The sequence below is a fragment of the Centroberyx affinis genome, unplaced genomic scaffold (assembly GCF_046629955.1).
Source record: "Centroberyx affinis isolate AG114_WGS23_722 - 3 ecotype Tasmania unplaced genomic scaffold, CSIRO-AGI_Caff_v1 ptg000969l_1, whole genome shotgun sequence".
Taxonomy (NCBI): Eukaryota; Metazoa; Chordata; class Actinopteri; order Beryciformes; family Berycidae; genus Centroberyx; species Centroberyx affinis.
The window spans coordinates 385,806-409,221 of NW_027279540.1; the positions used below are offsets into that span (position 1 = coordinate 385,806).

General features: G+C 42.2%; 1 protein-coding gene across 1 annotated transcript in view; it reads left to right on the forward strand.

Annotated features, from left to right (window-relative positions):
* The first annotated feature begins 1,028 nt into the window (after positions 1-1,028).
* Positions 1,029-23,416, forward strand: part of atad2b (ATPase family AAA domain containing 2B) — an 84,378-nt gene continuing 61,990 nt past the window's right edge. The window contains exons 1-19 of the mRNA XM_071522243.1: positions 1,029-1,214; positions 3,080-3,246; positions 3,584-3,615; positions 3,746-3,893; positions 4,677-4,776; positions 4,938-5,064; positions 5,249-5,398; positions 5,589-5,664; positions 5,887-5,988; positions 6,224-6,335; positions 6,486-6,601; positions 7,357-7,531; positions 7,736-7,824; positions 8,835-8,994; positions 10,185-10,275; positions 10,586-10,897; positions 11,757-11,907; positions 13,395-13,581; positions 15,102-15,287. Of these exons, the coding sequence (XP_071378344.1) occupies positions 1,113-1,214; positions 3,080-3,246; positions 3,584-3,615; positions 3,746-3,893; positions 4,677-4,776; positions 4,938-5,064; positions 5,249-5,398; positions 5,589-5,664; positions 5,887-5,988; positions 6,224-6,335; positions 6,486-6,601; positions 7,357-7,531; positions 7,736-7,824; positions 8,835-8,994; positions 10,185-10,275; positions 10,586-10,897; positions 11,757-11,907; positions 13,395-13,581; positions 15,102-15,287 (2,583 nt within the window). The 5' untranslated portion in view covers positions 1,029-1,112. The remainder of the gene's footprint in view (positions 1,215-3,079; positions 3,247-3,583; positions 3,616-3,745; positions 3,894-4,676; positions 4,777-4,937; positions 5,065-5,248; positions 5,399-5,588; positions 5,665-5,886; positions 5,989-6,223; positions 6,336-6,485; positions 6,602-7,356; positions 7,532-7,735; positions 7,825-8,834; positions 8,995-10,184; positions 10,276-10,585; positions 10,898-11,756; positions 11,908-13,394; positions 13,582-15,101; positions 15,288-23,416) is intronic.

The following is a 23,416-nucleotide window of genomic DNA, read 5'->3' on the forward strand; positions in this document are numbered from 1 at the left end:
AGAAACTAAAACCTGAAACAGATGGCTTGCTCAGTTGCATCTCCGGTCAAGCCAGAAATAGCACGCGCGCGCGCACACACACACACACACACACACACACACGCACGCACGCACGCACGCACGCACGCGCACGCACACGCACACACACAGTTGAAACCAAAGTAGTGGGGTACACCAGTGGTTCCCAGACTCCAGGGACCCCCAGGGGCCATTGAGGGGATCACAGGGAGTCCTCAGCAAATTGAGGTTTTGTTTAATTTTCAAACAAACTTTCCACTGTTATAGCCCAACTTGCACTACAGACAGACAACGGAAATCTACTTAGATTTGGATCTCTGGGACAAAACCTCTGGCAGTTGGGTGTCTATGGGTTAAAAGTATCCTTGACATAAATCAGTTTGTGAGTCCCTGGCGCACACTACACATTTTCAATGTCATCTTTATTGGTTACAAGTTCCCCAGATGTGGCAATCCCAAAATGGCACAAAAAAAAAACGTTTTGAGGGAATGAGCAATAATTTTGAAATCAGCAGGGGTGGGGACTGTCACATCAACAATTGAATAACTTCAGTAACTACATAGGGACAGTCTGTACCCACTAGTGAGTTTATAGACCCCTTGTGCTTTAGAGTATTTTATTTTATTTTATTTTATTTTTTACATGGCATTCCTATATTCCTTTAGGGACTCATAGTGTGTCTATGATACTTATTGGACAGTACTTAGTGATCTTAATAGCATTGTATATGATTATAAATGGTTTATGAATCCACTGTAATATTCCTATAGCTATTCCTCTAGATAATATCATATAGTGAAAAAATAATAACATAATTATTTGTATGATCTTTGTGATATTATATTGTATTCTTTTAGTTATTTTTAGAAGATTACTGTAGTTATTTGTCGTAAGAGTCCAGTCAGCAAAATAAATGCACCTGCCAAGCAGATCCACATCCACCTCTATTATCGTGGCGGATCTGGACCTGCTGCTGACAGCAGACCGGAGCGACACAGAGAAAGAGAGAAATGGCGCCTCGATGCTGCACTCACTGAGGCAGTGTTTGGAGCTGGATAGAGAGATTCAGTAAGGGCAGACAAGAGGATAAAACATGGTGAACACAAGAAAGAGCTCACGGCCGGTGCCTAGCAGCCCCTTCATCTCTTCAAGGACTAGGTCGTCGGCGAGAAATGACCCAAACTCTGAGGAACATGTAAGCTAAGAGCCGGGTTCTTTTCTTTGCCGGCGAGCTAGCTGGCTATGCTAAGTGGCTAGGTATAGCTATAGCTGTGGCCTCTAGGTGCTCCAACAGTGTATTATTCACAACAAAAACGACCTACACTGGACTTGACACCGACTGAATCAAGCAGACAAATAATAAAAGCATTGAATGCATTGATTCATATGCGTGCCATTTGCGTTGAATGCGTTGTAAAGCTGTCAATTTGTAGGCTAGCCCCGTTAACTCGTGGCTAGCTCCAACTTGAGTTCCCTTTGTGTTTGGCAATTTTTGCCCGGCTTGCTTGTTGTGCCATTGTCTCTACAAATTAACGCCCCAAGTATGGACAAGGTGATTTTGACGTGAGGCTGTTGGCATTATCTTATGCCGTCACTCTGAGTGTATTAAGGTTATTATTTGCAAAGATGTTAAGAGATTTAACGTTAGTTAAGCTAGCGTTAGTAGGCTGTAGCTAGCTGGTCAGCTAGCTTACAGTGGGGGAAGGGAGTCGCAGGTTCACAACAGTTGGCTGGCTCACGTCCTGTATTTAGCAAGCTTGAACTTGGTGAACTTTCTGTTGTTAATATCCCAGAGACCCCTACACATTATTTACAATACGCGTGTAGAAAAGCCTGTTTTTTCACTTATTCAAAATATACACCTCCTAGCTGGCTTTCCATTTTTCTCTGATCCTCTGACCTACAAGCTGCCTGACAGTCTTTGTCTATTGAATCTCAAATGTAAACACTGAGATTATGCGAGGCAAGAGACTGTTTTTTCAGTTGTTTTGATTATTACACCACTTAACACGGTACTACAATATTATTTCGCGATCAGATAATTTATTGTGATTGGCGAATTCTTGACTTTTAATGGGCTGTTTGGCAAGGGTTTGGTTTCTATTTTGGCTGCTGAATTGTGTTTCAAGCACTCAAGAAAATTGAGTCTTTAATGGCTTATGTCCAGTCCATTGAATGGCAAACCAGGCTAATTGATGGCAAATAAGAGATGATTGAAAGGCTTTAGAATGACACAACTCCCACTTAGTCTTTTTTTTTCAGGATTTAAGATTCTTTGTAGCAAACCACACTCACCCCCTTCTGTAACAGTTTACTGTGTTTAGACTTTTTATATAGTGCTAAACATGTTTCTAAAACTGACCTGCATTTTTGTGACAGTAGTTGGACTTGAAAGAGGAATGGTTCCAAGGACCAGGGTGTGCGTATGAGGCCACCTCTGTGTATGTGTGTGTGTTCATTGATGTTTGGTACACCTTGCGTTTTTTCAGTCTGTCTGCGTCTATTCAGCCCGTCAGACAAACCCCTCTGCAGGCATTGCAGACAGTTGCCTATGACAACAGTGAGATATGCTCTCATATCAGCAGGGAAGTTAAGCTGTGAAGGGCATGAGCATCAAGGGCATATGTCTGGTTGATGTTGCTCATTCAGTTATGATTCAGAGAATGCATTGAGGAGTTTGGTACCAACTGTCTTATCTCGTCCTGTTACTCTGCTCCGGCTTCCTCAATTGGTGTCATTAATTTGTTCTTGCTTTCTTGCGTCCTTGAAGTCCTTTTATGCTATTATGGGTTTGACTTTACCACTTGATTCCTTGTGTTGGCTCAACAGCTTGGTCATGCTTACTTTTTATTATCCTGGAATTGTAAGAGGAGTGACAGGCTGATTTTTGTTTTTTCGTTGTTGTCTTTGTGAAAGGTTGGGATACTAGTTGGCATCCTCGTTTTTCTGTCCCTTGCATGTTCTGTTTGTCTCTCTCTCTCTCTCTCTCTCTCTCTCTCTCTCTCTCTCTCTCTCTCTCTCTCTCTCTCTCTAAATTGGTGGTGTCTTTCCGTTCATCAGAAAGAGCCCAACAGTGATGTGAGCAGTCCCAGCAGCCCGCGGTTGTCCCCCCCCTCCAAGCGGGCACGGAGGCAGATCACCTCCGACCCCAGCTCCAGTGATACCTCTCCCTCTCCTCAGACCAAGGGCCAGAGGGTCAGCTGGGACATTCCCACCTACCGCACCAGGTCAGCTGGTGGTTACCATTTCACTATAGTTTGAAACCATGTGTGGAATAACACTACAGTGGTTAATATTGTATAGTATTGAACTTGGTGATAGACTGGTACATTATTATGTTGTCTCTGGCAGACAGAATTATTATATTGTCTCAAGACAATTATGTTAAAGCCATTAAATATAATTTCATTGTACTCAAATCAGTCCTCATCCTACTCATGTCATGTACTGTAATTAGTGGAACAGTCAGACTCAAACTTGAGCTCTCAACGGGTGTTATGTGTGATTAATTGCAATCTTCTAGTGCAGACCTTACATATTTCGACTTTGCTGTTTTATTTCCAGGTTGTCCTCTCGCACAATGCAAAATGGGCACGGTAATGCCATTTTTGAATTTATTCTTTTTTTAAACATGTACAGCTATGCATGGACAGTGTTGCAATTTAGCAGCTTGCTGTTAAGGAATCTGATCCCCAATTTGCTGACTGTCTTTTGTTGATGGTGCAGCCCATATGAGTCACCGGGACGAGGAGACTGGAGGGGGAGATCACTCTCATATGAATGGCCATGTGGAGCTGAAGAAGAGCTGCAGGGTGAAGAAGAGCCAATTTGAACACCTCAATCAGAGCCTGCTGTTTGACCAGCTGGTCAACAGGTAGTTAGCTAACACACCACTGACACCACCACTCGTACCACTTTCTTCGCAGACTTCGGTATAACATTCTGTATTTTTGAATGTGGCTTCAAACAGAAGAGAAACAGGAAAGTGGGTAGAGTCAACATGCAACAGCTTAAAGGACTATTCCAGCATGATTAGAGGTTTTGCAAATGTTTTCCTTTTTCAATCCCTTTAATGTTAATTGTGACTGATTGTGTGAATTTTTAAATAAGTTTTGCCATACCTCTCTGGCTCATTCACTCCCATTCAGTTCCAAATGGTCTTGGTTGGTAAAGGTAATCCATCATTGTCAATGAGAAACCGACAATCGTGTTTTGAAAAGTTTTATACGCTAATATCAGGCTATAATCTTTTAATGTTTTGAAAGAAGTTCTGTTCACCGTTTCATATTAATACGCGCATTAGAGAACACTGCAAGAGCCGAGACGAGACAGGAGGAAGCGTCTTGCTCACGCTTTCTGCTTCTCTGATTTCTGCATTTTCCTCTCCAAAATAAAAGTTTCATCCAATAGCTTACATTCTCTGTGGTTACTTTAGGACTTGGCTTCTATTAGTCACAACCCATTCAGGCCAACAGAGAATTTCAAGCATCCATATTGCTTTAAGTTACTGTTTTGGCTGTCTGTTCCCTTTGGGAAGTGCATTGTCTCATTCTGTCCCACAGAAGTACATTCACCCATGATGCACTTCTGTAAAGGTGCCTTTAGTTTGTCATATTCTGTGATTTGACCCTGTGTTCTTCTGTATCTCTGTGTGTAGCACTGCGGAGGCTGTCCTTCAGGAGATGGACAACATCAGCAGCATTAGGCAGAACCGTGAGGTGGAGCGACTCCGCATGTGGACTGGAGACACTGAGGAGGTGAGTGTGGCACCGCTGTAATACACAACCCCAGACCTAGCAAAGTTCCAGCGCCTGTTGAAGAATTGGAAATGCTTTTACTAAACCCCAGAGTTTTGTCACGAAATGACAAGTGAGCTAGTATGAACACGAATGTTAGTCTAAAGGCCCTGTTCTTCCAGGAAAACATGGACATGTATTCCCGAGTGAAGCGCAGGAAATCCTTGCGAAGGAACACTTTCAGCATGCCTACACACCACAAAGTCATGAGCAAAACGGAGCAGGAGGAAGAGGAGGAGGGAACGGAAGGTCAGTCTCCTACTTATGTGCTTCTTATGAATCAGTGCAAGGAGGTGGGGATGAATGCAGTGCAAACTACTTCATCAAGTTTTCCCAAAACTTTGAAACCATAATGCACTTTGTAAAAGCTCAACTTTGGGGTAGTATTACTCTTCATCGCCAGTTTGAAAACCACACCTGTTGGGACTTTCAGAATCTCATGGGGAGGAAGAGGAGGAGGATGTAGAGGATGACGATGAAGATGATGAAGGAGATGAAGTGGAGGAGGCAGGAGAGGAAAATGACAGACCGTACAACCTGAGGCAGCGCAAGACTGTGCAGAGATACGAGGCGCCACCTATTGGTAACTATTGCCTGACAATTTCTTCTTGTCTGAATTCATTTTGAAACCTTTTGTTTACACATTTTGTTTTGTGTGTGTGTTGGGGACATTGTCTGTTTATCTAATGATTTTCTCTCAGTTGAATCAGGTCTGGAACTATTTTTAGGGACTTGGTGTATGTCAACCAATCCGCTTGTGCTTGCTTTCTCAGAGCCTGTGAACAGAAAGCAGAGCAACCCCTCACTCTTTGACACCCACAGATCCCCGGCAAGAAGAAGCCATATAAGGTTGGTAGAGAGACTTGTGAATATCTCAGTCAAATCTGCTGCTAAATTATACTTTTTAGATGCTATACAAATCACTACCTACTACTACTAACTAATAATCAACTCGGAGCTCTGATTTTGGGGGACTGTGTTTGGCTCATATTGGTATCTACTGATCCTTGAAGTATGTGACAGTGGAGTGGTGTGACACTGAATACTGTTTCTCACACTTCTCCACTTCAGAGTAAAGAAACATGCCATTCACAGCAGTGACACCACCTCGTCTTCTGATGAGGAACGGTTTGAGCGGAGGAAAAGCAAGAGCATGACCCGTGCCAGGAACAGGTGACAGCTGCCTCTTTCTTCTTCCTTTCACCTTCTCTTTAGTATTATAATATTGTAGATGTTTTTATAGAACTTAAACGTTGAGAGGTAAGACCACTAATATGCTTACAAAGGAAGAGTTTTAGGCATAGGCATAGTCATGTCATAGGAATTTTCATTCTCGTGTGTGCCCACGGATTTGTATCATTATATTCCTCAAATATAATCACTTAAGTCAATGCCATTTATTTCACAGGTGTTTGCCCATGAACCTGTGTGCAGAGGATCTGGCTAATGGGGTGCTACGTGATCGGGTGAAAGTGGGTGCCAGCTTGGCCGATGTGGACCCCATGAACCTTGATAGCTCAGTGAGTACAGACAGAAAGGAATACCATATTGCATGACTGCACTGCAGTGCAACATGTACAGGAAGGCATCCTTGCTAAAAAAATCTTTGAACGATATTGTATCCGTAGGTGGCTGTGTTGCATATATATGTGTGTGTGTGTTCTCCCCAGGTGAAGTTTGACAGTGTGGGGGGCCTCAGTAACCACATTCAGTCACTAAAGGAGATGGTAGTGTTCCCTCTGCTTTATCCGGAGGTCTTTGAGAAGTTCAAGATTCAGCCTCCCAGGTGAGAAGAGTTAATATAATTGGCTAGCTTCCAATGTTGTCAATTTTTCATGTCAAAATAATTTTGTATTTTCTTACAAAAGTTTGATGAAAAATCAAGACTGTATTGAAAGTTGTCTGCCCCCCTTATTGACACACAACAAGAAAGTAACAGTAACAAAAACAATGTCATGCAAGCCCACTTGCATGACATTGTTTTTGTTACTGTTACTTTCTTGTTGCAATTACATACACATAAGGTGACAGGGATATCCTGGTATTTCTCAACAAATTCAACGCGTTTTAACATAAAACGGTAAGTTTGCATTTTCGCCACAGCAATGTTGTGGGGAATGAGAGTGCATTACTTTGCTGTCTCCTTTGGTAGCAGGTATTGCTCTGAATGCACCTGAGAACAGTGAAACAGGCCAATGATACACAAACTGTTACATGGCTTTTGAACTGTAGGAGTTTAAGTCACTATTAATGGTAATGGTGTAAATTGAAAGCTACTTTGGGGGATAGCAACAGCTTTTAAGCTGCTGACCAACAGCGGAGCCAAGTACTAATTACTAGGACCAGGTCCAGTTCAAATATTTTCAGTACTAAATTGGCATTTAAAAGTTGAATCCATCGAATCCATCCAACGAAATTTGCAAAATTAACAAAGTAGCATAGTTTGTAGCCATCAAATAAACATTTAAGATTATAAACAAATGTGAGAGCAGAGTAGACATTGAACACAATCTCTCTCTTCCTTCTCCGTCCCCTTTTTAGAGGGTGCTTGTTCTACGGCCCACCGGGGACAGGAAAGACCCTGGTAGCGCGGGCGCTTGCCAACGAGTGTAGTCAGGGAGACAGGAAGGTCTCCTTTTTCATGAGGAAAGGAGCCGACTGCCTCAGCAAGTGGGTCGGTGAATCAGAACGCCAGCTACGCCTGCTCTTTGACCAGGTGAGTCGGCGGGGCAGCACCATGGTGGGGTCAATGGGCAGTCTTTGGACAATATCTGTTTTTTCAGTTTTTGTATTTTTAAGAAAATGAATTCCCTAAATTGAAAGTGAGCTGAACCCAACCATTGTCATTGGTCAGTGTGTGCATTTTTCAAATTAGCATAGTGGATCTGTCATCTGACGTGGGGTTTATGCTTTTGATCAGGCGTACCTGATGAGGCCGTCCATTATCTTCTTTGATGAGATCGATGGTTTGGCTCCGGTTCGCTCTAGCAGGCAAGACCAGATACACAGGTAAGGCTAATAACCCTCTTATCAAAGGTTGTCCAACTATTCTGTACACCTATTTATGTTTGAAACATACCAGCGCCTCCGACAGAGAGGCAGAGTCCAGTGTCAGAAATCGCACGCATAATCAATCACTGTCTGTCAACTGAACAACCTAAATAGTAGTTTGTGACATCTTTTATAGCCAAAGTGGAAATGACAAGACTGTGTTATTTCCCACATCTGATTTTTTGAAAACAAATTTTTGTCCAATAAACTGACCAGCATGACCAAATAGATGTAACAATAGGCATTGTTTGTTTTTCATTTGACTGTGAGCAAACCTAAAAGTACCAATGGAAAACGAAAATGGTAACAATTTCACTTCTGATTTGGACCAATTCAAATGAGCTGCAGGTGAGAAAATACCCTATTGTGTAAGAATTGTAAACAGTAGAGCCTTGTTTATCTCAACCCTGAGGGAATAGATGGCGTCTAGAAAATGGAATATTGGGAACTGTGACATGCATCATTGAAATTCTGGACCAGAGCTTATTCAAAACATTAAATGTGCATGTGAATGCATTTTAAGAGGCTCTGTACTTTCTACCACGCTGGGTAAATACTTGCGTGGAGCCCTTTCAACAAGGAAATGGGGCAATTGATATTTTTGCTTCACCATCTTTTGCTCATTATGCCTGTTTGTTTATACAGACCTGATAGATCAGGTCTGTATAAAGTCTGATATTTGGCTTTGTTGAGAGTAAAGAGGCCTTGTTTTGTCTTGTCAGTATTGTATGTCTTGTCTGCACTATATGTCCTGTTACATTTTGTCCTGCACCTAGAGTGTCAATCCTGTATTAACTGTTTTGCAATGTGTCAGCATCGGTTAACCAAGTCAAATTACTTGTGCACCTTTTGTACTTGGTGAATTGGTGCGATGCTTATTCTGATATGTAATATGTTATCACATTTTTGTCTATGTACTGAATAACATGTATTCCATTCTTTCCCACCTCCTCCTTCCCTTTGTCCAGTTCTATTGTGTCCACACTGCTGGCCTTGATGGACGGCTTGGACAGTCGCGGGGAGATAGTGGTCATCGGTGCTACAAACAGACTTGACTCTATCGACCCGGCACTCAGGAGGCCTGGACGCTTCGACCGGGAGTTTCTGTTCAACCTGCCTGACAAGAAGGTGAGAAAGAGAGAAATGTCAATATTGTGTAGAGGGGACACACACACTGATACAGACGCTATCAATCTATATCTATAGAAGGAACACAAGCTGTACATACACAGCTGTACCCACACGCACATCCAGCTGGGATATAATAATATCATGAAGAAATTGGTGTCTCGCTCATAAGATTGTCCTGCTAAGAAATGAGTACATGCAACCTTCTGGCTATGTGCCAGACTTGAGAGTCTCCGCTGCCGTTTTTCCTCGCTGTTGATGTTGTTTTGATCTAACAAGCAAATAGCAAAGCAGATCCTCATTAAGTTTCTGGAATATTAAAATCAAATTTCAAAGTTTTATTCTAATTCATATCTGATTGCTTTTATCTTGCATTTGGGCAGACTTGGCCTAATTGTTCTTCTATCCACAAAACAATGTGTATGTGTGAATCAGATCAGCGACTCATTGTAGGTGACTCCTCCCCGCCGAGCCTGTCTAATTGGTCGCCTTGCATCATTTGTCCACACAGTGGGATCGTGGGTAATCAAAGCGTAATCTGCAGGCCATTGCCGGCTAAGCTCCCCACCCAGTAGTGAGCTCTCACTGATAAAAACCTTGCTCCTCTGGAAAGAGCAGGCGTCGGCCTCGCGACGCATTAAAGTTCAGCTCCCTCCTAACATTGCCCACACTGGTAGGCTTATTGCCTTATGAAATTTGGCTGAATCTTGTCGTTTGAATTTAAAAGATGTGACGAAAGATGATGAAAATTGCTGCCCTTGATTCATTACAAAGCCCACTTTGTTCTTGTCTACTCATCAAAGCAAAGTCATGTGGAGAGTGTATAAGGAATTGTTGAAGAGCATATTGAGCTCTAGTGCAGGCAAGCCCTTCAGCTAAACTCACTCACCCACTTGAGTCACTTTTGATCTCTTTCTCTTGCTTTGTCTACACTTTATTTATTCTGTCTTTTGTAACACATACCATTTGGTTGACATGCTTATCCAAAACGCCTTCTGCTACATTGTTTGTTAGCATTGGCGGCCACAGTGGCAAACTTCAAACCTTGCCAGTGTTGGTGCCGTGTTCTACCTATTGAGCTACATAGGACTTGTGCTCCCTCATGTGTTGACTCTGTTTTTTTTTGTTTTTTGTCTGCATCTCTCTCTGTCACATCTATCACATCTTCCATTCCACACCACCCCCTGCAGGCCAGAAAGCACATCTTAGAAATCCACACGCGGGACTGGAACCCTAAATTGGCTGAGCCGTTTGTTGATGAACTTGCAGAAAAATGTGTCGGTAAGAGAGCGATGCTCATATATAATCTTATATGCCATCTTTGCAATAGTGAGTGTCAGATTAAATTACAGCTGGCCACTAGGGACCTGTACAGGACACTGTACAGAGAATTTTCACCAAGCTGTAACAACAAAGATAGCAGTGCTTTTTAAAGTTTTGATTTAAAATGCTGACTTTTCTGTTCTCCCTCAACACTCCCTGAACTGCTCCCTGAACATGGAGAAAAAAAACGATAAACCCAAAACTCAGGAAAACAAAAAAAACAAAAGTTTCTGACTGACCTTTGCATTTCTGCCTTGCTACTGTCCAGGCTACTGCGGTGCTGACATCAAAGCACTTTGCACAGAGGCAGCCTTGATGGCGCTGCGCCGCCGCTATCCCCAGATCTACGGCAGCAGCGTCAAACTGAAGCTGGACGTCTCCTCCATTGTCCTGGGGCCTGGGGACTTCAGCAGGGCCCTGAGGACCATCGTCCCAGCCTCCCAGAGGGCCCTGGCCCCCCCGGGTCGAGCCCTGGCCCCTGCCCTCAGGCCCCTGCTGGCCAACTCCCTCTCCCTGGTGCTGAGAGCCCTGCTCCGAGTCTTCCCCCACGCTCAGCACACTGACAGGGACAACACACACGGTAGGGATCAGGGGGCCTGGGAGCCATGTTTTCTGCTGTGTCTTTTGTTATCCATCACTTTCCTGTCTGCTGCTTGCCACTTCTCCCTCTCTTCTCACTCTCTCGCTCTTGCTCTCTTCTCCCTTGTCCCTTGTCTCACTTGTTGGTGTGCTCTCACACTGTCTCTCTGTTGGCACTTAGTAGAAAATTTGATATAGCTCTGGTCTCTGTCTTTCTCTCTCTCTTTCGGTTTTACTTTGCTCTTTGCTCCATTTATTATCAGAATGCTTTATATCGACCCGCACACACTGCACAGAATCTATGGCGAAACATATGCCCCCCAGAGTATGCATAGGTGATAGTACAGAGAGCTGATAACCAGTCAGCCATTCTGCTAGCGCTTCACTAACTGAACTCCCACTCCAGTCAACGGGAGAGTGGTTACACTAGATTAGCCGCATTGCAAGGCTTGACCAGTGGGAGATTTCTTGTGGGAGTTGTATCTCTTGCAACCATTAATGACTTCAATTTCCCAGGGTGTCCTATCTCTTTAATAGCCCATTACATTTCTCCAAATAAGCCAGCTTCCTTTTTATTCTATATCTTTTTCTTTCTTTTTTTTGGTGAAATTGCTGCTCTAAAGTTAGTGATAGGTTTTTTTTAATTGACTTTGTTACTTTCAGGATTGAGCTGTTACTTTGAGAATTTGGGAAATGGAAATGAGCTTTTCAATGCGTTCTGTGGATTGAATTAGAAATAACAACAGTAAATTGCTGCCATTCTGCCCAATGGTGCAAGGGAAAATGAATTATTTGTACTTGCACACAAACACACACACACACACACACGCTTGTGTTAGCAGTTTTCCTCCCTGTGCTAGGCGGTGACAATCAACAGCTAGAAGAGGACTTGTACAGCGATGAAGACAATGAGGAAGGCTCTGCCTCCATCTATGACGTCCAGCCTGCTGCATCCCCAAAGACTCAGCTCTCCTCTTCAGCAACACACAGACCCTTCCTCCATTTCTCCACGTGAGTTCACAAAATCAGTTTTCACTGTCACCATGTGGCAACATTGCCAACTTGGGTTTTGGGGGCTGTTAAAGACCACACGAGAAATAAGGCAGTTGGAATCCATCCAGGCGAGGAAAAGACACAAAACATAAATTAACATTTTAGACATTTAGCTGACGCTCCAATCCAGGATATATGGCTGTTGATGGACATTTTAGCTGTTGGCAGGGATCCCACTTGTGACCTTTCTGTTGCAGGACCGACTCTTATACCACTAGGCAAACTTGTCACCCTAATCTGTTATCTGAAACACAGACTTTATTTCGAAGAGAAAATCCACAAAAAAACTTGGAGAACTCAACCAAGAAAACTAGAAAGCAACATCATCCAAACCATAAGCATGCTTACCTTGCTGAACCTATCAGACTGTTACAAAGTGTCAGTCTTACAAGTATTTTTTTGTAATACTTGTATGACTGATGTTGGAATCCATTTTGCCGGGTGTGGTTGAGTTTGGAATACAATCTGAATACAAAATATGGCAAATCCTGCTGTAGATGTACAGTTGCAATCACTTATTGTGGTGCCTTAACACCACCTTGTGGACACAAGGACTATGGCACACAAGGAGTATGGCAGCTCCTGGCAGAGCAGACTTGAGTCAAAAATAATATTGAGAAAGTATTTCCATTGTTTTTTTGTTTTTGTTTTGGTAGCGATGGGGGTTGGGAGAATTTCTGCTCTGTGTTGGTTTTTTTTGGTCTCTTCCCATTGCCAATTGAATTGGCTGTTTGTCTTTGCAATTTTTTTGTTAAATGACTGTTGTTATAATACATCATAGAGATTAGATGAACTTTAACAATCCCTTTAAGTATAGGTAGCATCTATCTACAGGAGTCACAATACAAGGACTATGGTCACACTATCTTCTCTAACTAAACTAGGATTGTGACTATTGATATATTGATCTTGGTGGCTTCTGATTGCATTTGGAGCCACAGACAGCACTCTGTCAAATCCTCAGTTTTAACATCAATATTGGTCTTGGAGATTTCCTAGATTGATTCATGCTGCAGAGTGCTGGGACAGCATAGCTAGTGTAATCATGTGAAGGCAGAAACTGTAAAACTAATTGTAACCGATTTTGTTGTTTGTTTTTGAGTGGCTTGTTTGTTTTGTTTTGAGGCTAGATGATTATTTTAGTTTAATCATCTTTACATCAGTGGGAGTCTGCTACAAATGATTGATTGCATTTGGAAACACTTTAGACCAGGGACTCTTAAACTTTTCCTCAGCCCAGGAACAAAATTGAGTTAATGTGGTGTTACTCCAGGACCCAGCGTCATTAAAGCATCCTGCTACTCTCATCAAGCAGAGACCCTCGGGAAAATGAGTCTGCCTGTTTTTTGGATCCTGTCCCGTACTTGATGAAATGTTGCTTTTAGACCAAACTCTTAGGCTGCGATGCTAAAGATGAGCTCTCCCCATCTCCTTCCCGGTTCCAGCTCTGCCCTCCAGCAGCCCACAGCATACCGACCTCGTCTGCTGCTGGCCGGGGCCCCAGGCTCAGGCCAGAGCTCCCACTTGGCCCCTGCCTTGCTGCACCACCTGGACAAGCTGCCAGTGCACCGCCTGGACTTGCCCACCCTTTACTCCGTCAGCGCCAAGACGCCAGAGGAGTCCTGTGCTCAGGTAACACACACAGGGATGCATGAGAAAACACAGACACACAAACACACACACAGGCACAGCTGCAGGTACCCACAAGGCCAAGTAAGTCAGGTTTTGAGGGGGTAAACGACTTGCATGTCTGACGTTGGACGACTGCCCTACAGCATCACTTCTCTTCGCACACATTCTTTCTTTCTCTCTGTTCTTCTGCTTGGATGTTTGAATAAATACTCTTTTACTGTTCCCAGCAAAGAGCAACCTGGTTGTCATTACTGGTCCCACAGTTGACAAAACTTCTACTTCTACAACATGATTACTTTGTTTTTGTGAACTTTTTAAATGTAGAGACCCTGGCTTACACATACGCACTTACCTGCCCCTGTCAGACAGTGTTTACATGCTAATCATAACTTAATAGGACTAATTTGCTAAAGTAAACAGTCTTCTGATTGGGGTTGGAAACAGAGACCCGATTCCATTTAAGGAACCGGTTCCAGTGTTTCCAGAGCTGACCGGATCGAAACACGCTTGCCTTATCGATTCCTGTTATCGATTTGCCTTTTTTCCCCCCAGTGTACTGAGACTCGGAGGGTGTTCGTTCTGTTCAGTTCTCTGTGACACAGGAGCAGTTTCCTTGTAGATTAAGTGAATAGCAGCATAGAGAGCATGGCAACTTTAGAAAAGAAGCGATCGAAAGTGTGGCTACTCTTCCATAAAGAGTCTAGTTTCTCATCTTTGTTGCTACGTATGTGCTTCAGCTATAAGGCAGTTGCTCTTGTGCTGCAGAGAACTGAGCACACTGTCCTCACTCCTCTCTACCCACTCGCACACTAAATGTACAGTTATGTGATATGTGTACAGTTTTGGGGGTCATGGGTATTGTGTACAGTTTTGGGGGTCATGGGTATTGTGAGTAACACCATAATAAAACTGTATGGTATGAACAGTTAATAAATGTTTTATTCATTCAAATTTGGGATTGGTAGCAAAATTTCAATCGATTCAGTTAATGTTAAGGAATCAACATATATGATTTTATTTAAGTTCCCAAAGCTGCAGTACTTCTGATATACATTCATAAAACTACAGTAACCTAGCCAACTAACTGGACTGGACTCCAATCCAACTGAAACTTGATAGCAGTTGTGAGACTGGTTGTGATTTTTCTTATAAAAGATGTTGAATAAAAGTTAAAAGGGCATTAAGTAATTTATGACTTATCGACCTCCATTGTCGACCATGAAATTGCAGCAACATCGGCAGGTCTTTCAAAGTAGGGGTACAGTACGGGTTGGAAAGTGAGTTTTGAAAGATGGAAATCTCAGCACCTGGCAAAGTAATTGTTGAGCCAATGGTAGTGATTAGCAGCCCTATCAAACAGCTGCAGAATATTATTGTCATTTTGTGCTATGGGACAGTAAAAGTCTGCCAGCTTTTCAGTGGGGTAGATCAAGTGGTTGCACTTTGCTTTTAAACATAGTGGTTGTCTTCTATAAACTTCTCCATACAAATTTCAGCATTGTGTGTCTGTATGCATGTAGGTTTTCCGTGAGGCCCGCCGGAGCATGCCGAGCGTGGTGTTCATGCCGCATATCTCGGAGTGGTGGGAGGCGGTGAGCGACACTGTGAAGAGCACCTTCCTCACCCTGCTGCAGGATGTACCCTCCTTCAGCCCTGTCCTCATCCTGGCCACTGCTGAGACTCACTACACACAGCTGTCAGACGAGGTAAGGGCAAACACACACACACACACCCCTGTCCTGACGTGCTTAATGTTACCCTGAGGCGTGTTTTATTTTTATTTTTTTTACATATTGCTGTTGATATGTGAGAGAGGAGGGTGTTAACCTTATGCCATTGTATGTGGCGGTGGAGGCCAGCACATGGTCCAAAAGGTTTCTCTATCTGCCTCACCCACGCGCACACACACATACACACACATATACACACACATACACACACAGTGTCACAGCCAAGGTCATCCGCTCCCACACACAGTTTTTATCTACTTTGGCTCCATCTCCCTTTCCTTGTTATCTGTCCCACTCCTTCATCCTTCCTCTTGGATTTATCATTCCCTCTCTCCAAGCCAAAGCAGAGTTGGACCACCCGCTGTGGGTTAGACTGGGGGGGAGGGATTGCAGTAGATTGAGAGAAATGTAGAGAAGTGGAGAAAGAGACAGAGAGAAGTAAGGAGGGGGGTCCTCTCTAGTCAGGCAACAGAAGGGCTTTAATTACGTCCGGGGGTTGGCAGCCCCATGTCTTCACCCCAGGACACACACACACCAAATCAATATGCCTGTGCAAGGTTTTTGTGTGTGTGTGTGTATGGCTGGTGTTTTGGCAGGGCCTCGATCCTGGCTGTGTTCCAGGGTGAGAGAGAGGCTCTCGGGATGATTCTCTCTCTGTGGTCGACTCATTAGCACCGAGGCACCTGGTCTGTTGCACCCATGGAGGGCTACGCTCCTTTTTTTCACCTCCTGTACTTCTTCACTTTCTAGTTTGATTTTTGTCTTTCATTGTTTAATTTCTTTGTTTCTCATTCTCTTTTTACGTTTTCTTTTCTCTGTGTTTCTTCTTCCATTCCTTCTGTCATTCTCTTTTTTTATGTTCTGTGTGGTTGATAGCAGTTCCCAGGAATTCTCTACATTGCTTTAAGGCCTTCAACTCAAACATGTTTGCTGATTTCCATGCTTTCAACCTTGACACTGACTTATATTGACACATGCGCTTTGAAGGGATTAAGTATAAAAAAGGAAGTTGTCACATCCCACAGACCCTTCAACCTCACACGGTATAACGATTGGACGAAAACATCTGGTATCGGCAATGGACTGAATCCATCACCGGCAGAAATTCCCTTGCCAAATTTTTTTTGCTTGTTTTTTTGCTGGCAGATTATCTTGATCTTATTGGGAATACATCACGACCTGGTACTTGTTCATCAGTTTTTTTGACTCTTGACTGTGAAGACTTGTAATTTAAAATGTAAAAATGCCCTTTCCTTGCTCATTTAAATGTATTTTTCAATTCAAATCAGCATGCCTACACTGCGCACATTGTGTATCCCCAACCTGGAAAGGACAAACACATTAGAGATTGGTTATATATGTGATGACAGTCGGTTGACAGGAGGATAATACACTATCGCCCAACCCTAGTACTGGGCCATCGCCCATTTGCTGCTTTATTTACTCTGTGAAAATGCTCCACACATGGCCTTTAGCACTCTCACCGTTGACGATCTGGATTTGATGCTGGAAATCCAATCAGCCCTCCTTCTCAACTATGCCAACCTTTAGTGGATTGGCTGCCCACTTTAAATGGATTGAAGATTGATTTCTTTGAAATGTGCCATGACCTGTAGCTGCATTTGACCCCACAATGTGCTTCAAACAAGCTTGAGTTTAGAGGTCAGTGGTTTTGGGTTTGGCGGTGGCTGCTGTGCACTGAACCATTGATTCATTTCCAATCAGAGATGGAGTGACTCTGGTAAGGCTCCAAGACTTGGACTATTTATCTGTGTGGGTGTGCCCTGTATACCCTACCTAATGGAACTAATGTTACTGAACACACAGGAGCCATGAGGAAAACAGACACCCACCCACTCACACACACACACACACACACACACACACACACACACACACACACACACACACACACACACCACATAGCTGATACTGCAGCCAGTGATTTTCTATGTAATGCAGACATGGCTACAAGCTCTTTGTGGAGTAGTCAGTTAAGCACTTGTCTGTCAAAAGGAGAAGAGTACAGCCCTTGACGTTGGCTCAACATACCCAAGATGACTGAGTAGTTGGTCCCACTGGTACAGTGCCCCAGCTTATCCTGAGCGAGGCATTCAAAGACTATTTGCCGAAAGAAAGGATATGCACTTAAGCTGCCCACACATTCCTGCCAGTGCCTAGTATCTTGTCTTGTGTGGCTTAATTTTTATTTTTTAATTTTTTTTTTTTCAGATGAGATTGCTCATCCCCTGTCTCAAGAGTTGCTCATTTACTCTGTATGGCCATTGTTTGAGGAGAGGAGTTTTGGTCTTAATTTTCAGGCTCGGGCATGCTGCGGTCTATGGTGCTTTAAGCGATCTGGCCATCTCTGAGAGTGTTGTTTCACTCTCTGGCACAAACAACACAGTGACAGCTGCTGTCTCAGCTCCAAACCTCAGCAGGGAACAGGCAGCATCCCTCCCCAGCCAAAACTGCCACTACAGGCTCGGGTCCAACTACACAGCCTCCCTCCCTCCCTTAACAGCCGTTCACTCTGCTTAGATTGACTTCCTTTTCAGAGGAGGAGAGATAGAAATGGCTAGAACATGTGATGGAGACATGCAAAAGAGATGCAGTGAGAGAGACAGAGTGGCCCGTCAGGCTCGACTTCCTGGCGCTGTAACACTTTAAATGAAGTACATTATAAGGCATCATAAGTGCATTGAAACAGCATCAAGTGTATGTTGAATGTGTTGAGCTTGCACTATGATTTCACCATATTGATGTGTGATGATATATGATGCATTAAGAATCTGGTATCACAGTGTTGAGACTTATCAGCTGTCCTGTACAGTCTCCTCCAAAAGTATCCAGACTTTTGACTCTAGGTACATTTTGCTGTACTATTACAAAATGCTTTAATTTTGGATATTATTGTCTGACATTAATGAAAAGTTTTTGCAGTGAGCGTGATAATGCCTAATTGTAGAAACTGTCCACCTCCCTTGTTATGGTAGAGCTGAATTGCCTCATGAGAAAAGTTAAATCAAACGATCTCATTTTTAGAATATTTTACTCAAAATCTAAGCTGTAATAAGTGCTTTAGACAGTTACCACTACCACTTTACTGGATTAATCTTTTTGGTCCCTTACAGACGGCTCAGTGGGATTGTAGCTGTATGGTGAACTCTGCCTCAGAGCATTCAAGCACAAAATACATGTTCCCCTTGTTGCTATATTTCTAGATGAAGATGCTGCCCTAAATGTAGCTTAAATCCCCATTAACATCCATAGTAGTTTACAACAGCCTCAGAACAGTCATACCGTGTTCATTATGAATAAGAATGCATTGCATGATGTCCTGGTTGAAGTGTAATGCACCCATAATGTAATTTTAATGTGCCAATAATGCTTTAAGCCTTACAACACAAGTACTACATTTGACGCAAATTAGGGTGGAGAAACATTTTGGATTTATAGAGGGAGACGCCTGAGGAAGTGAAGGAAATTTTTTTTTTTTTTTTTTAACAATTAAATAGAGTTAAAAGTACAATGGAGCGTGTTAATCAAGTTCAGTGATGTAAGTGGGTGGATGTGTGAGAAGTGCGGTGTGGGGATGTGTTATAGTGTAAACTAAAAGAAACAAAAAGTCGATGCCAAACATGCAATGAGGAAAGAGTCTCAGCTCATCTGGGTTGTGGCAGGTTTTTAAGCCCTGTGGTATATATGTAATATAAATGATATTCGCTAATTTATTTCATGTCTTATTTTGTGAAAGATTTTAATTAGTTTTTGCTTTTTATCATTAACGTATACAACATGATTATGTATCATGATAACTCTATATCAATATTTCAAAACAATATGATTCTATTGAAAGACGACAAACAATAATATTGAATTATCACCCAGCCCTAGTATGTGAACCCATTCAACCCACACTTAGTGGTTCTGAGCTGGACCTTGAGGACAGGAATAGTCTCGTCACTGTCAGACCAGGACCTCTGCCAGGACTATTGAGGGGGACTGTGGGTGGGTGCAAATGGCATGTAAGTGCGCGTTTACTCCATGGATGAGAGAATAGTTTGACTTCTCACATGTGTCTTAGGAGCTTCAAAAAGACCAGAACATCCTAGAGCAGTGTGGCGTAACCCCACTGGCCATTTTCCATTAGTGCTTATAAGACATTCAGTTGCCTTAAAGAAAGCATGGCAGTGTGTGCATTGATCAGCAGGAAAATCAATAGTGACTCACTGCACTTCTGAATGAGTACATTACTGTCTACATGTCACAGTGAACATTTTCAATGTGCTTTGTGAATCACAGCACACCCTCTTAAGATAATTGTGATTCACAAAGGTTTTTCAGCCATGGCTGCTTTTAAGGGGGTTAATTGAAGATGTTATTCACTTAAACTGTGTGTCATTGCGAACTCAGTCTGTTCCTGAGGTAGGGGTGTTTTTTCAGAAAACTGAGATGGAGATGGAGAAACAAGACAGAGAATGAAATGGATGGAGGCGGTTTAATTTTTGAATTTAAGTCCTTTGTCCCAGTACAGGATGTATTACTCTAGCAGAGCAGGAGTCCAGTTTAGTTTTAGAGTTGCACTACTGCGCCTCACTGATCTCTACCCCATTGTCTGTGTACATCTAGCTTTCTGCTCTGTAAACACTCCCTCCATCCGTCCATGCCTCCCCAAATTTTTCCGATCCCTCCCTATATCTATACCCCCAGCAGTCTTGATCTGGATGCAATAGAATCATTGCCTGCTGTGTGCTACATACACTTTGACGGCCCCTTCTCGCTCACTCTCTTCCCCGCTTTTTCTTTATTCCTCCTTTCTTTCCCCTTCCCTCCTGAGGAGAGTCAACAGACGGGAGAGAGAGAGATGCAGAGCAGAGAGAGGGAGAACAAACATGTCATGGAAAGGGGAGAGGATCGATGTGAAAGACAGATGGGGGGAGGTATAAAGTGTAAAGTGGGTGCTTGGTCAGCAACACAGCTTCGCTTCGGAGGAGCCTTGAGCTCCATCACAGAACTGAGCTGGGAACTTTGAACCCCCCTTAGCCGCAGCAGAGATGTATGCCAGAAATCAACCTTCACCAGCACTATAACAATGAGATAGCGAGTGGATATGCGGGAAAGGCAGATGTATTTGTTTCAGTCTGGCAATACTGTAGCCTCATTTATCAATAATTGTAATGTAATAAATAGTCACAGATGCTGAAATGTTGGGCCACAAACATCCAGTTAAAGACCCTGCACAAAAATCATTACCCTCTAATTCTGGGAACACACTGCACCATTTTTCTTTTCTTTAACAATATATTTATTGATTTTTTTTTTTATATACAAATGAACAAATGTAACACATACACGTAATGTGGCAGTGACACAGTAGACAATCCAGTTGGCATGAGGCAGTGACTCAAAATCTTGAACAAAACAGTTTCCTAATCATGTTCAAATAAAATAAAAAGTCAAATTCAAGTAAAATAACGCATTAGACAGACCATTTGGTTTTAGGTATTTTGATTTTGAAGGTCCACGGATTCTTAAATCAAATTCAAAGTTGTGAAACGTCAAAGAAAAAGAATAAATGCAATCCTGTAGAACTCCATACATCCCCGTCCTCACATTACACCTTTGTTTGGGGTGATACATTACAAGATATGACCAATGCGTCCTCTTTCTAGAAAGTCAAACGGCCCCCATATTTCTTAATATAATAGCATTTTCCCTTTTAACAATGTAGGTAAGCTTCTCCATCACAATACATGATGACATTTCCTTGACAAACTGGCTTATGCTTGGTTCGGTCACACTTTTCCATGTCAGGTCAATAACCCGTCTTACCTGTAATAGGCATAGGTCTATCAGAGTTTGTTTCTTTTTAACCATGAAATCCTGCGTCTGAACACCAAGTGTAAAAAAATTGAGGTTGAATGGGATATCTGATGAAGTTATGTTATTCATCATTTGGAGCCCCTCCTTCCAGAAATCCTGTTTTTTATGGAATTCCCATAGACACTGTGTTCCTTTGTACTGGCTACACTTATTGTACAGGTCTGGAACATTTGGATGGAATTAGTGACGTTTGTCAGGTGTTTCATACATTCTTAACGTTCATTTGTATTGTAAAAATTTAAGATGAGTGTTAATAGTTTGGGTTTGTCCATTGAGACATACAGTATATCTGATCATTCTTCTACAAAAATATCTTCCTGTAAGACCCTCCTCCAGACAGCGAGTCTATCTTCAGAAGACTCAAGTTCATGTTCAAGTTTATTTATATCGCCCTTTATTAGGGTTGCAAAGGGGTGGAAAATTTCCGGTAAATTTCCGGAAAGTTTCCGGTAAATTTCCATGGGAAGTTAAGCTGGGGAATTTTGGAAATATTCCAAATTGGAAACTTTCCATGGGAATTATGGGAATTTATGGGAATTTATGGGAATTAATGGGAATTAATGGGAATTTATGGGAATTAACTGGGAATTGAGGGTAATTTAATGGAAAGGTATCATATCCAAGCATAAATATTTGTTTTGTTATAAGCAGACATCCATCCAAAATAATACAATTAAAACAGATTTATTTATAAGTAGAACTTTATGAAGTGTTAAATATTTTATTGAACAATCAATTCTTTCATTGAAGAACAAAAACATGAATGTTGAGTTAAATATTACTCATCCCCCCGACCCAACCCGTTCAAAAATTAACAAAAATGCACAGTGCATGTAGGGGGCGTGGTCTCAATAGCCCTGCAGTAAGCAGTGTGCTATGTGTGCATGTGATTGAGGAATAGCATAGATATTCAACTGTACTTGCATGATATCTGGTTGTTTTAGTCAGGATTATGCTAAAATATATTTTCCCCAACTATATTTAAGTTCCCTATTAAGAGCATACCTTCAATTTAGTAAATTCCTGGTTTATTCCCGTTTATTCCCATAAATTCCCGTTAATTCCCATAAATTCCCGTTAATTCCCATAAATTCCCGTTAATTCCCATGGAAAGTTTCCAACTTTGAAAATTCCCGGAATTTTGCAACCCTACCCTTTATCACATGCATGTCTTAAAGGGCTTTGCAGAGAATGAGCCCAACTAGATCTAACTGATCAACAATCAACCATGATACAACAATGATATCAGACAAACGTCAGGAAAAGCACAAGACACACAAAAGCAGATTTTAGCACAAGATACACAAAAGCAGATTTTAGCAAGACATAACAGTTTAACTATTCTCCATAGCCTCGTCCTAAATGATCTACAAGAATGCAACAAATCAGATGCCTGCCCCTTATTGTGAGGATGCTTCAAGGTTATGTCCTCTAATGGTGAGAGAAAAGGCTCAGACAGACAATTATTGTCTTGACAAAATAAAACTCCTCAATGGTACAAAAAAATAAATAAAATGTTTTTGAGGAATATCATATCTGTGCCAGTTTTCTACTCCCTACCAGCTAGATAAATTTGGGGATATCAGGGCTGAACTGAGGAGATTTGCGGGCAGATGGGATGGAGAATCGGAACAAATTGTCTTAGCAGTGTGATATTGTTGAGGGATGAGTCCTGTGCCTTCTCATCTGGCTGCAGACTCATGGGAGCCCTCCCAATTACTTTAAACATCTTTCATTTTTACGCCTCAAATCTGGACAAATGTGCCTGTGGTGTGAGTTTGTCAGTAATCATAGAATGGATAATGACAAGTTAGCTCACAAACAAAAAATGCATTACAAACCGCACTTCGGGATATTGGTGGCAGTAATAGCAGTGCTGTGTATGTTATTGAGGTAATAAAACGATCTGTACTCGCATACATAGCGTAGGTTTGGCTTGATGGTGTAGATGCATAATGCTCTAATTGTCTGTGCACAAGATTAATATAGAGCAAGTTGCTGTTGGTGACTATGATCAGATTGGAATTATCTAATCAGGATTAATGACTGATGTTTTTTATGGCCTGTTCAATTCTTATTTTTCTACAGGCGTTATACTATGCAATCAAAATTAATTTGAGAATGATATGAGAATATTGTGAATATTCTACATGTAGGGTCTCTCTCCTTCTCTATTTACACGTTGAACGATTATATTGATACATTTTGTGGCCATTTTT